At 39.2% G+C, this 17112-nt stretch overlaps 1 protein-coding gene across 1 annotated transcript in view; it reads right to left on the bottom strand.

The window, feature by feature from the left end:
• Positions 1–17112, bottom strand: part of CDK10 (cyclin dependent kinase 10) — an 83729-nt gene that overhangs the window by 55829 nt on the left and 10788 nt on the right. The window contains exons 7-8 of the mRNA XM_053699363.1: positions 16526–16578; positions 15528–15597 (exon numbers count right to left, since the gene is read on the bottom strand). Of these exons, the coding sequence (XP_053555338.1) occupies positions 15528–15597; positions 16526–16578 (123 nt within the window). The remainder of the gene's footprint in view (positions 1–15527; positions 15598–16525; positions 16579–17112) is intronic.

Genomic DNA, 17112 nt, shown 5'->3' on the forward strand with positions numbered 1-17112 from the left:
ACAGGATGACATGTCCACCAGGTCTGCATACCAAGTCCTGCGTGGCCACGCAGGTGCTATTAGAATCACTGATGCTCTCTCTTGTTTGATTCTGGCAATCAATCGAGGAAGCAACGGGAAGGGTGGAAACACGTAAGCCATCCTGAAGTCCCAAGGTGCTGTCAGAGCATCTATCAGGACTGCTCCTGGATCCCTGGATCTGGACCCGTAACGAGGAAGCTTGGCGTTCTGTCGAGACACCATGAGATCTATCTCTGGTTTGCCCCAACGTCGAAGTATTTGGGCAAAGACCTCCGGATGAAGTTCCCACTCCCCCGGATGAAAAGTCTGACGACTTAAGAAATCCGCCTCCCAGTTCTCCACTCCCGGGATGTGGATTGCTGACAGGTGGCAAGAGTGAGACTCTGCCCAGCGAATTATCTTTGATACTTCCATCATAGCTAGGGAGCTTCTTGTCCCTCCCTGATGGTTGATGTAAGCTACAGTCGTGATGTTGTCCGACTGAAACCTGATGAACCCCCGAGTTGTCAACTGGGGCCAAGCCAGGAGGGCATTGAGAACTGCTCTCAATTCCAGAATGTTTATTGGCAGGAGACTCTCCTCCTGACTCCATTGTCCCTGAGCCTTCAGAGAATTCCAGACGGCACCCCAACCTAGAAGGCTGGCGTCTGTTGTTACAATTGTCCAGTCTGGTCTGCTGAATGGCATCCCCCTGGACAGATGTGGCCGAGAAAGCCACCATAGAAGAGAATTTCTGGTCTCTTGATCCAGATTCAGAGAAGGGGATAAGTCTGAGTAATCCCCATTCCACTGACTTAGCATGCACAGTTGCAGTGGTCTGAGGTGTAAGCGTGCAAAGGGTACTATGTCCATTGCCGCTACCATTAAGCCGATTACCTCCATGCATTGAGCCACTGACGGGTGTTGAATGGAATGAAGGGTGCGGCAAGCACTTTGAAGTCTTGTTAGCCTGTCCTCTGTCAGGTAAATCTTCATTTCTACAGAATCTATAAGAGTCCCCAGGAAGGGAACTCTTGTGAGTGGAACGAGTGAACTTTTCTTTTCGTTCACCTTCCATCCATGTGACCTTAGAAATGCCAGCACTAACTCTGTATGAGACTTGGCAGTTTGAAAGCTTGAAGCTTGTATCAGAATGTCGTCTAGGTATGGAGCTACCGAGATTCCCCGCGGTCTTAGTACCGCCAGAAGAGCACCCAGAACCTTTGTGAAGATTCTTGGAGCTGTAGCCAATCCGAATGGAAGAGCCACAAACTGGTAATGCCTGTCTAGGAAGGCAAACCTTAGGTACCGATAATGATCTTTGTGAATCGGTATGTGAAGGTAAGCATCTTTTAAATCTACAGTGGTCATGTACTGACCTTCTTGGATCATAGGTAAAATTGTCCGAATTGTCTCCATCTTGAACGATGGAACTCTTAGGAATTTGTTTAGGATCTTTAAGTCCAGGATTGGTCTGAAAGTTCCCTCTTTTTTGGGAACCACAACTAACTTTTTATCCATTGGATCTGAAAAAGCACAGCTATCCTCCACCGGGATAGTGGTACGCTTAGCTAAGGTAGAAACTGCTCCCTCCACCTTAGGGACCGTTTGCCATAAGTCCCTTGTGGTGGCGTCTATTGGAAACATTTTTCTAAATATCGGAGGGGGTGAGAACGGCACACCGGGTCTATCCCACTCCTTAGTAACAATTTCAGTAAGTCTCTTAGGTATAGGAAAAACCTCAGTACTCGTCGGTACCGCAAAATATTTATCCAACCTACACATTTTCTCTGGTATTGCAACTGTGTTACAATCATTCAGAGCCGCTAACACCTCCCCTAGTAATACACAGAGGTTTTCCAGTTTAAATTTAAAATTTGAAATATCTGAATCCAGTCTGTTTGGATCAGAACCGTCACCCACAGAATGAAATTCTCCGTCCTCATGTTCTGCCACCTGTGACGCAGTGTCTGACATGGCCCTAATATTATCAGCGCACTCTGTTCTCACCCCAGAGTGATCACGCTTACCTCTTAGTTCTGGTAATTTAGCCAAAACCTCAGTCATAACAGTAGCCATATCCTGTAATGTGATTTGTAATGGCAGCCCAGATGTACTCGGCGCTACAATATCACGCACCTCCCTCTGAGCGGGAGATGTAGGTACTGACACGTGAGGTGAGTTAGTCGGCATAACTCTCCCCTCGTTGTTTGGTGAAATTTGTTCAATTTGTACAGATTGATTTTTATTTAAAGTAGCATCAATACAGTTAGTACATAAATTTCTATTGGGCTCCACTTTGGCATTGCAACAAATGACACAGGTATCATCCTCTGAATCAGACATGTTTAACACACTAGCAAATAAACTTGCAACTTGGAAATACAATTCAATTAGAATAATATTAAAACGTACTGTGCCTTTAAAAAGCACAGAAGATCTATGACAGTTGAAAATTAATAAATTGAAACAGTTATAGCCTCAATCCTTGTAAACAACACAACTTTAGCAAAGGTTTAATCCCATTAGCAAAGATAACAAATTCTGAAAGCAGGAAACAAATTACAGAATAAACGTTTTTTATCTCAGTCAAACTATAATTCTCACAGCTCTGCTGAGAGAAATTACCTCCCTCAAAATAAGTTTTGAAGACCCCTGAGCTCTGTAGAGATGAACCGGATCATGCAGGGAATACAATGAGTTGCTGACTGAAATATTTGATGCATAGTAAAAGCGCCAAAAAACGGCCCCTTCCCCTCACACACAGCAGTGAGGGAGAACAGAAACTGTCAGAAAACAGATTAAGCAACTGCCAAGTGGAAAAATAGTGCCCAAAACATTTATTCACTCAGTACCTCAGCAAATGAAAACGATTTTACATTCCAGCAAAAACGTTAAACATAATCTCTAGTTATTAAACAGCTTTATGTATTTCATACAGTGTAATTCTAGTGAAGTACCATTCCCCAGAATACTGAAGTGTAAAGTATACATACATGACATTATATCGGTATGGCAGGATTTTCTCATCAATTCCATTGTCAGAAAATAAAAACTGCTACATACCTCTATGCAGATTCATCTGCCCGCTGTCCCCTGATCTGAAGTTTACCTCTCCTCAGATGGCCGAGAAACAGCAATATGATCTTAACTACTCCGGCTAAAATCATAACAAAAACTCTGGTAGATTCTTCTTCAAACTCTGCCAGAGAGATAATAACACACTCCGGTGCTATTTTAAAATAACAAACTTTTGATTGAAGATATAAAACTAAGTATAATCACCATAGTCCTCTCACACATCCTATCTAGTCGTTGGGTGCAAGAGAATGACTGGGAGTGACGTAGAGGGGAGGAGTTATATGCAGCTCTGCTGGGTGAATCCTCTTGCACTTCCTGTTGGGGAGGAGTAATATCCCAGAAGTAATGATGACCCGTGGACTGATCACACTTAACAGAAGAAATAGTACAATTCCCCCCTGTCTCCTTTAACTAAGACAATGTGTGTTTATTAATCTGAGAAGCAACAATTTAGAATAGCACTTATATCATTCACAGTTTCAAGTGATGTAGTGTTTTTAAACACAAGTAGGGCAGCAGAAGTGTTTTTTTGCTGTCGTTTTAATGTGAATATATCAATAAAAGTTACATTTGAACAGTTTATGTTATAAATTGTACTATTACTAGTGTAACTTATTTTAATTATATTTAAGTTAGGGGGTGTTAGGGTTAGACTTAGGTTTAGGGGTTAATACATTTAGAATAATGGCGGCGACGTTGGGGACGGCAGATTAGGGGTTAATAAATGTAGGTAGGTGGCGGCGATGTTAGGGGCGGCATATTAGGGGTTAATATGTATAATGTAGGTGGCGGCGATGTTAGGGGCAGCATGTTAGGGGTTAATAATATTTCAAAAGTGTTTGCGAGGCAGGAGTGTGACGGTTTACGGGTTAATATGTTTATTCTAGTGGCGGCGATGTCCGGAGCGGCAGATTAGGGGTTAATAATTTTATTTTAGTGTTTGCGATGCGGGAGGGCCTCGGTTTAGGGGTTAATAGGTAGTTTATGGGTGTTAGTGTACTTTGTAACACTTTAGTTATGAGTTTTATGCTACAGCTTTGTAGCGTAAAACTGATAACTACTGACTTTAAAATGCGGTACCAGTCTTGACAGGAGAGGGTCTACCGCTCACTTTTTGGCCTCCCAGGACAAACTCGTAATACCGGCGCTATGCAAGTCCCATTGAAAAAAGCCTTTACGAAATTTACATAAGTTGGTTTGCGGTAAGGTCAAAAAAGTGTGCGGTGCCCCTAAACTTGCAAGACTCGTAATAGCAGCGGGCGTAAAAAAGCAGCGTTAGGACCTGTTAACGCTGCTTTTTCACCTTCCCGCAAAACTCGTAATCTAGCCATATGTCAACACATTTGTGAAAGCAGCACAGCTAATCACAAAAGCAAATCCTATAACATTAAAGGGGCATATTCATGTATATCTGCAAATGTGGTATACATGATACATTGCACTGCATGTGAAGTGGGATGTTATATTGGAGAAACAAGCCAAAAACTGCACCTTCGGATGAACTTACACAGGCACTCAATCAAAAACCACTGTGAAACAAAATACTGTACCCCTGTTGGTCACCATTTCACCCAACCTGACCACTCCATCCAAAATCTCAAAATCAAGATTCTCAGAGGCAACTTCAAAAACACAATGGAAAGAAAAACATTTAAATTGAAAATGATAATGCACTTCAACTTGCTATATTCTGGACTAAATGTGGACTCTGGTTTCTTAACCCATTATCAAAATTTTTTGTAATGTACTTTCATATACTGTAGTCAATTACATTGTATATTCCACACTCTCTATGCAAAGGTACACAGGTAAGCATATGTCCACACTTTTGTCATTATTATTATTCCCGTTTCTTTCTTTCTTTCTTTTCTCCTTTTTTGACTATCTTATATTCCCCTGTATACCTTATGTCACATCTTTATACATATTGATTCTATGTTGATATAAAGCTTTATGTCAGTATATGCTTTGTGTATAACTATATATTTCCCCTGTCTGTTATCCTTCACTGGACACTGTCTACCTCTGTCTCCTAAACCCCCATCATGATTTTACGACACCCCCTCCTCCCCCTGCATTCAGACCTCTGTAACACTTTGTCTTTTTAGCCTGTGTTTTAATATATAATCTGTAAATTCCATCAATTGGTCAGTATTGCTTCAGACTTGAAAAAGGAAGACATTCTTCCGAAAGCTTGTCATCTTATAAATGTATAGTTAGTCCAATAAAAAAGTATCATTGCTCAATGCAATACTCTTGTTATTTTGAGATATATATATATATATATATATATATATATCACACACACAGGTACCTGATGTGCAGGTAATACATATGTACCCTCAGTTCTATATACATGACTAAGAGCTCATGCCACAAGTAGTCACTAGTATGTTCCCTCAAGCACACGGTGGTTAAACACATACTAAACCAATACACACATCTAGAAAGACAAATATGCTGTGGTAGACAAAGATATTGCCGGTAACAAATACATTGAGAGAATGACCAATAAACGGTCGGATACATATCTTCAAAGGGCTCTCACACATGGTATATTTACTGTGCCAATTCTAATAAGGCACTAGGGCATTTCTAGGGCTCACACATGTGGCATGTTATAAAGATATATCAAACCTAATGTACAGTGACAGATACCATTCTGATGGCTACCAGTGTGTTCTAGGGAGCATCGTGTCCTCCTCCTCGGTGGGCAATAACCGACACCCGTCCCTGGGGCTTCAGCACCTGCAGTGCCCGTTCCTCCGGGACAGGATCGTACCTGGTTGTTACCAGCAGCAAAAAGAAGGCGCAAACCGAGATGCATGAGAGCAGAGGACTAGGGGTGAGCACCAACATGACCACGAACAAGCTGCTTAACGAGGCGACCAGGCCCTCAAACCACAACATTGTGCCTAATACAAGTGTGGTGTACAGCGGCATTTAGCGGCCTTCTAATTACCAAAAAGCAACGCCAAAGCCATATATGTCTGCTATTTCTGAAGAAAGGGTTATCCCAGAGAAGCATTTACAACCATTTGTGCCATAATTGCACAAGCGGTTTGTAAATCATTTCAGTGGGAAACCTAAAGTTTGTGAAAAAGTGAACGATTTTTTTTATTTGATCGCATTTGGTGGTGAAATGGTGGCATGAAATATACCAAAATGGGCCTAGATCAATACTTTGGGTTGTCTACTAAAACAAAAATATATATACATGTCAAGGGATATTCAGGAATTCCTGACAGATATCAGTGTTACAATGTAACTATCGCTAATTTTGAAAACAAATGGTTTGGAAATAGCAAAGTGCTACTTGTACTTATTGCCCTATAACTTGCAAAAAAAGCAAAGAACATGTATTTCTAAACTCAGGACAAAATTTAGAAACTATTTAGCATGGGTGTTTTTTGGTGTTTGTAGATGTTTAAAAAAGGATGAAGAAGTCTCACTGGATAAAATAAACAATTCTTTATTTGGCATCAAAAGTTTAAAAGTATTATGCTGAAACCATCACTGATTACAGGTACAAGGTGCATAAGAAGGCGTAGCACCAACTGGTTGACATGTTTCGGCGTAAGAGGAAAATTACAGATAAACACAAACACCGCAAAAATTTAAAAATAGCCCTGGTCCTTAAGGGTAAGAAAATTGAAAAATGGTCTGGTCACTAAGGGGTTAAAGGGACATAAAACTCACATTTTTTCTTTTGTGATTTAGAAAGAACATGCAATTTTAAACAACTTTCCAATTTACTTCTATTATCTAATTTGCTTAATTCTTTTGATATCCTTTGATAAAAACATAAGTCCATGAGTCCATGAGCTAGTGATGTATGGGATATACATTCCTACCAGGAGGGGGCAAAGTTTCCCAAACCTAAAAATGCCTATAAATACACCTCCCACCACACTCACACCTTAGTTTAACATATAGCCAAGTAGTGAGGTAAAAAGGAGTAAAAAAGCATACAAAAAAGAGAAACTGGAAAATAATATTTGTGCTTTTATACAAAAAGATATAACCACCAAAAACAGGGTGGGCCTCATAGACTCTTGCCATTATGAAAGAAATGAATTTATCAGGTAAGTTCTTACATAAATTATGTTTTCTTTCATGTAAATGGCAAGAGTCCATGAGCTAGTGACGTATGGGATAAAATACCCAAGATGTGAAAGTCCACAGAAGAGTCACTAGAAAGGGAGGGATAAAATAAAAAGTTATTTCCGCTGTGAAATTAAATCCAAACAAAAAAATACGTTTTTATATAAATTTCAAGAAAAAAAGAACTTAAAATACAAGCAGATGAATTAAACTGAGATAGCTGCCTAAAGAACTTTTCTACCAAAGATTGCTTCAGAAGAAGCAAATACATCAAAATCGTAAAATTTAGTAAATGTATACAAAGAAGACCAAGTTGCTGCTTTGCAAATCTGATCAACTGAAGTTTTATTCTTAAAAATCCACGAAGTGGCAACTGATCTAGTAGAATGAGCTGTAATTATCTAAGGCGGAGACTGTCCCGCCTCCAAATAAGCCTTGTGAATCAAAAGCTTTAACCAAGATGCCAAAGTAATGGCAGAGGCTTTCTGACCTTTCATAGAACCAGAAAAGACAACAAATAAACTAGAAGTCTTCCTGAAATCCTTAGTAGCCTCAACATAGTATTTCAAAGCTCTTACCACATCCAAAGAATGTAACGATTTCTCAAGAGAATTTGTAGGATTCGGACACAAAGAAGGAACAACAATTTCCCAACTAATGTTGTTAGAATTCATAACCTTAGGAAGAAATTTAAACGAAGTCCGCAAAACAGCTTTATCCTGATGGAAAATCAGAAAAGGAGATTTACAAGAGAGAGCAGGCAATTCAGAAACTCTTCTAGCAGAAGAGATAGCCAAAAGGAACAACACTTTCCAAGAAAGTATTTTAATATCCAAAGAATGCATAGACTCAAAAGGAGGAGCCTGCAAAGCCTTCAAAACCAAATTAAGACTCCATGGAGGAGTAATAGACTTAATAACAGGCTTGATACGGACCAAAGCCTGAACAAAACAGTGAATATCAGGAAGTTTAGCAATCTTTCTATGAAATAAAACAGAAAGAGCAGAGATTTGTCCATTCAAAGTACTTGCAGACAAACCTTTATCCAAACTGTGCTGAAGAAACTGTAAAATTCTAGGAATTCTAAAAGAATGCCAAGAGAATTTATGAGAAGAACACCATGAAATATAGGTTTTACAAATTCGATAATAAATCTTCCTTGAAACAGACTTACGAGCGTGCAACATAATATTAATCACTGAGTCAGAGAAACCTCTATGACTAAGCACTAAACATTCAATTTCCATACCTTCAAAATTAGAGATTTGAGATCCTGATGGAAACACGGCCCTTGAGACAGAAGGTCTGGCCTTAAAGGAACTGACCAAGGTTGGCAACTGGACATCCAGACAAGATCTGCATACCAAAACCTGTGAGGCCATTCTGGTGCTATCAGAAACACATGTTATTGTTTAATTATGATCTTGGAAATCACCCTTGGAAGAAGAACTAGAGGCGGAAAAATATAAGCAAGTTGGTAAGACCAAGGAACTGCTAACGCCTCTACCATCTCAGTCTGGGGATCCCTAAACCTGGAAAGGTATCTGGGAAGTTTCCTGTATAGATGGGAAGCCATCAGATCTATTTCTGGAAGACCCCACATCTGTACAATCTGAAAAAACACATATGCATGTAGATGCCATTCCCCCGGATGTAAAGTCTGACAGCTGAGATAACCTGCTTCCCAATTGTCTACACCTGGGATATGAATCACAGATATTTGACAAGAGTTGGATTCCGCCCAAGAAAGAATCTGAGATACTTCTTTCATTGCTGAAGGACTGAGAGTCCCTCCTTGATGATTAACATATGCCACTGTTGTGATATTGTCTGTTTGAAAACGAATGTAAAGTTCTCTCTTCAATAGAGGCCAAACCTGAAGAGTTCCGAAAATAGCACGGAGTTCTAATATATTGAATAGTAACCTCGCCTCTTGAGGTTTCCAAACCTCTTATGCTGTCAGAGACCCCAGACAGCTCCCCAACCTGAAAGACTTGCATCTGTCGAGACTACAGTCCAGGAAGGTTGAACAAAAGAGGCCCTTTGAATAATCCAATGATGGTCCAACCGCCAAGACAGAGAGAGTTAAATGTTGGGATTTAAGTATATCAATTGTGATATCCGAGTATAATCCCAGCACCATTGTTTTAGCATGCAAAGCTGCAGAGGTCTCATAGGAAAACGAGCAAAGAGGATCGCGTCCGATGCTGCAGTCATGAGACCTAAAACTTCCATGCACATAGCCACTGAAGGGAATGATCGAGACTGAAGGTTTCGACAGGCTGAAACCAATTTCATTTGTCTCTTGTCTGTTAAAGACAGAGTCATGGACACTGAATCTATCTGGAAACCTAAAAAGGTGATCTTTGTCTGAGGAATCAAGAAACTCTTTGGTAAATTGATCCTCCAACCTTGTCTTCGAAGAAACAACACTACTTGATTTGTGTGAGATTCTGCTAACTGAAAAGATTGAGCCAGTACCAAGATATCGTCCAAATAAGGAAACACCGCAATACCCTGCTCTCCGATTACAGATAAAAGGGCACAGAGAACCTTTGAAAAGATTCTTGGAGCTATCGCTAGGCCAAATGGAAGAGCGACAAATTGGTAATGCATGTCTAGAAAAGAGAATCTCAGAAACCGATAATGATCTGGATGAATCGGAATATGAAGATAAGCGTCCTGTAAGTTTATTGTGGACTAGGGATGTTGAAAATAATCGTCACCCCGATGCATCACTATGCAGCAGTGAACGATTCTGCATTGATGCAGTGACAATCTGAATCGATTCCGGGTCAGTGACGTCATGGGAAGGGGATTTTCAGTTAGTGCTGTTTTCCTACTGTCAGTTTCCTGTTTTACTCATTGCTCCATTTTTAAACTTGACTAATGTACTGGAGCCACAACATAAGCCTTTCCAAGCCGCCTCCTACCCTGTATGTCAGTGCGTTTATTCTTTTATTGCAAGCAGCCATCCTTGGTGTCTTACCTGACCCCTGCGGTATGTGAGGTGCAACACTCTGGTTTACTCATCTCTCCGTTTTTAAACTTGACTGTTGTACCGGAGCCACAACATAAGCCTTTCCAAGCCGCCTCCTCCCCTGTATGTCAGTTTGTTTATTTTTTTATTGCAAGTACTGTAAGTTTGCCCTGCCTTCACTGACTGCTGCTTTATTTAATACTATTGGTAGTACTAGCAGTCAGTGTCTATCGCTGTTAAACGTTATCACCAGCAGCTAATTCAGAGGGATTATATGAATTCCTGTGACACTGGCTACCGAGAGCCTCTCTCTGACGTGCACAATATTGCACTACGTAGAACAGCGATAGACACTGACTGCTAGTACTACCAATAGTATTAAATAAAGCAGCAGTCAGTGAAGGGAGGGCAAATTTACAGTACTTGCAATAAAAAAATAAACGCACTGACATACAGGGGAGGAGGCGGCTTGGAAAGGCTTATGTTGTGGCTCCAGAACAACAGTCAAGTTTAAAAACGGAGCGATGAGTAAACCAGAGTGTTTCATTTCCTCACATACCGCGGGGGTCAGGTAAGACACCAAGGATGGCTGCTTGCAATAAAAGAATAAACGCACTAACATACAGGGTAGGAGGCAGCTTGGAAAGGCTTATGTTGTGGCTCCAGTACATTAGTCAAGTTGTAAAACAGGAAACTGACAGTACAAGACCAGAGTGTTCCATTTCCTCACATACCGCGGGGGTCAGGTAAGACACCAAGGATGGCTGCTTTGGAGACTTAGCCACCGCTCCTACGCTGAGTCCCAGCATATCTGCGGCTCCCTCCGCTACTACTCTCCCACAGCTACTACTCTCCCACAGTTATCTACCTTTGAGGTTTTATAAAGTGTCTTGTTTTTCTATGGGGCAGACTGGCACTGTCTGCTATAAGTTCTCTCTTTTTATACAGTGCAGTTTAGTTCACCTCTTCTCTGTCTTGGGTGCTCTGTACTGTAAATCAATTGTATATAGTTTATATATATATATATATATATATATATATATATTTTGTGTGTGTATATATATATATTGTGTGTATATATATATATAAAATGGAATAGAACAAGCTCATGAAAATCATGTGCAGTAATCGTGATGCATCGCGGAATCGAATCGTTGACAGGATAATCATAATCAAATCGAATCGTGAGACCAGTGAAGATGCACACCCCTATTGTGGACATTTATAAGACCTTGCTGAACAAAAGGTAGAATAGTCCTTATAGTCACCATCTTGAAAGTTGGGACCCTTACAAAACGATATAAAAACTTCAGATCTAGAACTGGTCTAAATGTATTTTCTTTCTTTCGGACAATGAATAGATTTTAATAAAACCCTAGACCCTGTTCCTGAAGCGAAACTGGTATAATTACCCCTGAAAGCTCCAGATCTAAAACACACTTCAGAAAAGCTTGAGCAGGATTTGTTGGAACGTGAGAGAGAAAGAATCTTCTCACAGGAGGTCTTACTCTGAAACCTATTCGATACCCTTGAGAGACAATGCTCTGAATCCACTGATTTTGAACAGAATCTGCTAAAATGTCTTGAAATAATTTCAATCTGCCCCCCACCAGCTGAACTGGATTGAGGGCCGCACCTTCATGCTGACTTGGGGGCTGGCTTTGCTTTCTTAAAAGGCTTGGATTTATTTCAACTTGAAGACGGCTTTCAATTGGAACCAGAGTCCTTAGGTGAAGGAGTGGTTTTCTGTTCTCTATTCTGACGAAAGGAGCTAAAACGATTAGAAGCTTTAGATTTACCCTTAGATTTTTTATCTTGAGGCAAAAAAACTCCCTTCCCCCCCGGTGATAGTGGAAATAATAGAATCCAACTGAGAAACAAATAAATTATTACCCTGAAAAGATAGAGATAATAATCTAGATTTAGATACCATGTCAGCATTCCAAGATTTAAGCCATAAAGCTCTTCTAGCTTAAATAGCTAAAGACATGGATTTAACATCAATCTTGATGATATAAAAAATAGCATCACAGATAAAATGATTAGCATGTTGAAGCAAACGAATAATGCTAGACAAATCAGGATCTGCTTACTGATGTGCTAAGCTATCCAACCAAAAAGTTAATGCAGCTGCAACATCAGCCATAGAAATGGCAGGCCTGAGAATACAGCCAGAATGTAAATAAGCTTTCCTTAGATAAGATTAAATCTTCCTATATAAAGGATCCTTAAAAGAAGTACTATCTTCCATAGGAATAGTTGTAGTTTGGCAAGAGTAGAAATAGCCCCATCAACCTTAGGGACTTTTTCCCAAAACTCCAATTTAGCCACTGGTAAACTTCTTGAACCTAGAAGAAGGATTAAAAGAGGCACCAGGCTTAGACCATTCCTTAGCAAGCACATCAGAAACAGCATCTGGAACAGGAAAAATTTCAGGAGTAATCACAGGAGGTTTAAAAACACAATTTAAACGCTTACTGGATTTGTTATCAAGAGGATCAGACTCCTCAATATCCAAAGTAACCAATACTTCTTTCAATAAAAACGAATATATTCAATCTTAAAAGGATAAGAAGATTTATCAATTTCAATGTCTGAAGTAGGATCCTCTGAACCAGAGAGATCCTCATCAGAGGAGGATATTTCAGTATGTTGTCGGTCAATACAAATTTCATCAGACTTATGAGAAGTTTTTAAAGATCTTTTACGTTTTTTAGAAGGTGTAATAGCAGACATAGCCTTCTGTATTGCATCAGCAATATCATTTTGTATATCAACAGGGATATCATGTACATTAGATGTTGAGGGAACAACAGGTGCTGTACTAGTACTAATAGAAACATTATCGTCATGCAAAAGCTTATCATGACAAATGTTACATAGTATAGCCGAAGATATAGTCTCAGCTAGCTTATAATAGATACACTTAGATTTGGTAGAACAGTGTTCAGGCAGCATGGTTCCTACAGTAGCTTCTGAGGCAGAGGCAGGATCAGACTGAGACATCTTTGCAAAATGTAAAAGAAAAAATAACATTTAAACAAATATCCAATTTTCTCATATAGCAGTTTCAGGAATGGGAAAAAATGCATATGCTAAATAGGCAGAAAAGCAAACAGCATAGCTCTCTAGAATATAAAGAGAGCAAAAGCATAAAGGAAGTGGGGTAAAATAACTAATATTATTTGGCACCAAATAGGACGCACGCCGCAAATAGAAAATTTTTTTTTTGCCATAAATGACGCAACTCGCGTCATAACAAGCGCGACTTCGCGCCAACAACCTAACGTCAACAAAGACGCAGGAAATGATGAAACTTGTGCCACTGTAGACGAAAATTCATGCCAAAAAAAGTTTTGCACCAAAAATTACGCAATAAGTAATACCATTATTGCGCCCTCACGAGCCTAGTTTGCCCGCAAAAATAGGAAAAAGCAAGTCAAATTGGAAAAAAAAGACTAAACCCCAGGTAAAAAAAAAATAATAACTTCCTAAAACATGATTCCCATACTGAAACTGTTAGACTGCAAAGGGAAATACACATAGACCTGACTCATGGAAAATATATTTACATATATTGAACTTTATATTAAAACATAAAGCGCCAAACATAGCTGAGAGTGTCTTAAATAATGATACATACTTACCGAAAGACACCCATCCACATATAGCAGATAGCCAAACCAGTACTGAAAACTAACAGCAGAGGTAATGGTACATAAGGGTATGTCGTCGATCTGAAAAGGGAGGTAGGAGATGAATCCCTACGACCGATAACAGAGAACCCTTGAAAAGATTTCCCATGAGTGAAACCATAAAAAATCAACAAGCAAAACTCTCTTCACGTCCCTCTGACAAACAGTGTACTCTGAGAGGAATTGGACTTCAGAATGCTTATCATAGAAGAAATCATAGAAATTAAGCACAAACTTACTTCACCACCTCCAAAGGAGGCAAAGTTTGTAAAACTAAGGTGTGAGTGTGGTGGGGGTGTATTAATAGGCATTTTGAGGTTTAGGAAACTTTGCCCCCTCCTGGTAGGAATGTATATCCCATACGTCACTAGCTCATGGATTCTTGCTATTTACATGAAAGAAAGCATATTTAAATAGGCTCAGTAGCTGCCGATTGGTGGCTGCACATAGATGCCTTGTGTGATTGGCTCACCCATGCATTGCTATTTCTTCAACAAAGGATATCTGAAGCATTAAGAAAAGAAAAGAATGGAAGTAAATTGGAATGTTGTTTAAAATTATTTTTTCTATCTGTATCATGAAAGAAAAACTTTGGGTTTAATGTCCCTTTAATATAAGAGTGTTGGTTATGCAAAACTAGGAAATGGGTAATAAAGTAATAATCTATCTTTTTAAACAATAACACTTTTCAATTAGACTGTCCCTTTAATTTAATTCTGTAAAGTGTGGGCTTTCTAATTCCTTTTAGAACCAGACATGCAGACTCGAGATTTAACACTGATATATTCCACACAGTCATTGGTTGCACACTCTAGTGACCCATTTATATCAGCACTGATTGACATTCACAGAGAAGATCAGATAAAGGAAACCTAGGTTACAAAATGGCTGCTTCCACTGCTTTATGATCTCTAAAACTTTACAATTATTTTTTAATAATGAAACAAATACATTATTTTAGCATGTATTTAGTGTTTAATGTCTGTTTCATAAGGACCATCAATATCTGGTATGAAACAGCTATAGTACATAAATAAATATTTTACACACAAGACTTGCTGGATAGACTGGTTTGATATCATATACCTACATAGGCATCTCCACTTCACATCCAAGTGTGCATTGTGTATATATATTGTGCATGTAGACATCAATTCTTTGGTTAGAAAGAAATACATTTTTAAAGTGCTTAAAGGGACATGAAACCCAAAATGTTTCTTTCGGGATTCAGATAGAGAATACAATCTTAAACAACTTTCCAATTTAGTTCTATTATTACATTTGCTTCCTTCTCTTGTTATCATTTGCTGATAGCTTTATCTAGGCAAGCTCAGGAGCAGCAAAAAACCTAGGTTCTAGCTGCTGATTGGTGGCTGCTGATATATAACGATTGTCATTGGCTCCCCCGTGTGTTCAATTAGAAACCAGAAGTGCATTGCTGCTCCTTCAATAAATGATACCAAGAGAATGAAACAAATTCGATAATAGAAGTAAATTAGAAAATTGTTTAAAATTGTATTCTCTATCTGAATCATTAAAGAAAAAAATTTGGGTTTCTTGTTCCTTTAACAGACTATTTTCAAATGTGAAATCTATGAGTCTGGAAAAATTGCAAAACCTGAGTTTATAAAGGCTTCCTTTTAAATCATACTTTGATAATAGCTCACCAGAGTGTCACCACTTTTGGAGTCATAGCCTTGGGAGGGATGCTATATGCACGAGCAAGACCAAAATCAGCTGTAAAATAAAATAGCAACAGATCATTATGTTACCTATAATTAATACTATTATACATGTTTCTCAATTTCCTATAAAATTGTAGCAATAGATGCAAGTATCATAAAGAAAGCAAGATGCACATATATTGCTTCAGGGAGGCAAAATAAAAAAATACAGACTGTTTGTAGTTAGGAGAAGGCACAGTGAGGTAAATTGCAGGGTGTAGAGAAATTTAAGATCTCTTAAATTGAATTGCCTTAAAAATAGTCTACAAATTTAAAGGGACAGTCTACACTAAAATTATTATTTAGATAATACCTTTACTACCCATTCCCCAGCTTTGCACAACCAACATTTATATATTAATATACTTTAGAACATTTAAACCTCTAAATTTCTGCTGCTCTGAGCAGGCGGACAGACATCGCCGGAAATCAACCTGATCGAGTTGATTGACACCCCCCTGCTGGCGGCCTATTGGCCGCGTGTCTGCAGGGGGCGGCGTTGCACCAGCAGCTCTTGTGAACTGCTGGTGCAATGCTGAATACGGCGAGCGTATTGCTCGCTGTATTCAGCGAGGTCTGTCGGACCTGATCCACACTGTCGGATCAGGTCCGACAGACCTTAATAACTTGGGGCCAATGTGTTAACGCTCAAGTAGTTATTTAAGATTTAGCACAACACAATACTAAATGCAAGTCAATAGATAAGAAATACAGTCTTGTGATCAGGGGGCTGTTAGAAGGTTCTTAGATAAAAGGTAATCACAGAGCTAAAAAGTATATTAATATAACTGTGTTGGTTATGCAAAACTGGGCAATGGGTAATAAAGGGATCATCTATCTTTTAAAACAATAAAAATTATACTGTAGACTGTCCCTTTAAATGATAGAACGCCGACATAAGGGTTTATATTTATATATTTTTTTTAAACTTGATCACTTACCGATCTTCACACAGCCTTTATCTGTCATCAGCAAGTTGGACACCTTCAGATCTCTTTCCAACGAGGAGGCAGCATACAGAAAGATTACCAGATACAATATAAGGAAAACAAGACATAATGGTGATAAAGAAGTAGATTCTACTGTAATGTAAACTTATCCCTAAGAGAAAAGGACAGGAGCCCCAATCCAAATAAATGCACATTTTATTCACGCCTGATCACAGTAATTACCCGGCTATAAAAACTTATATAAGCGCTTATAGGCTTCAAAACAAGGGGTCTTGGAGGTATCTAGGCCTTTTTGATGGCCCCCATCAAGCTCCCTTAAGCCCTTTGGTACTGCCCGGCACTTCCAGGTTTCCAGGGCTTGATGATATCACCACACAAATGCATTCCCAGAACTCTAGACCAAGGGGAGTGGGGGGCGCGATTAGCTCAGAAATGACAGCCCCTTCCGGATGATGACACATAGTGAATAACCGCACTAAACATATTAATTATATGGAGTTAGGAAGCATGAGATGCAGTAGAGCAAGTGTAAGGGAAAGAGGAACTAGAGAGGTAAGATAAACATCAGTGAGAAGGAA

This window comes from Bombina bombina, chromosome 1 (assembly GCF_027579735.1).
Source record: "Bombina bombina isolate aBomBom1 chromosome 1, aBomBom1.pri, whole genome shotgun sequence".
NCBI lineage: Eukaryota > Metazoa > Chordata > Amphibia > Anura > Bombinatoridae > Bombina > Bombina bombina.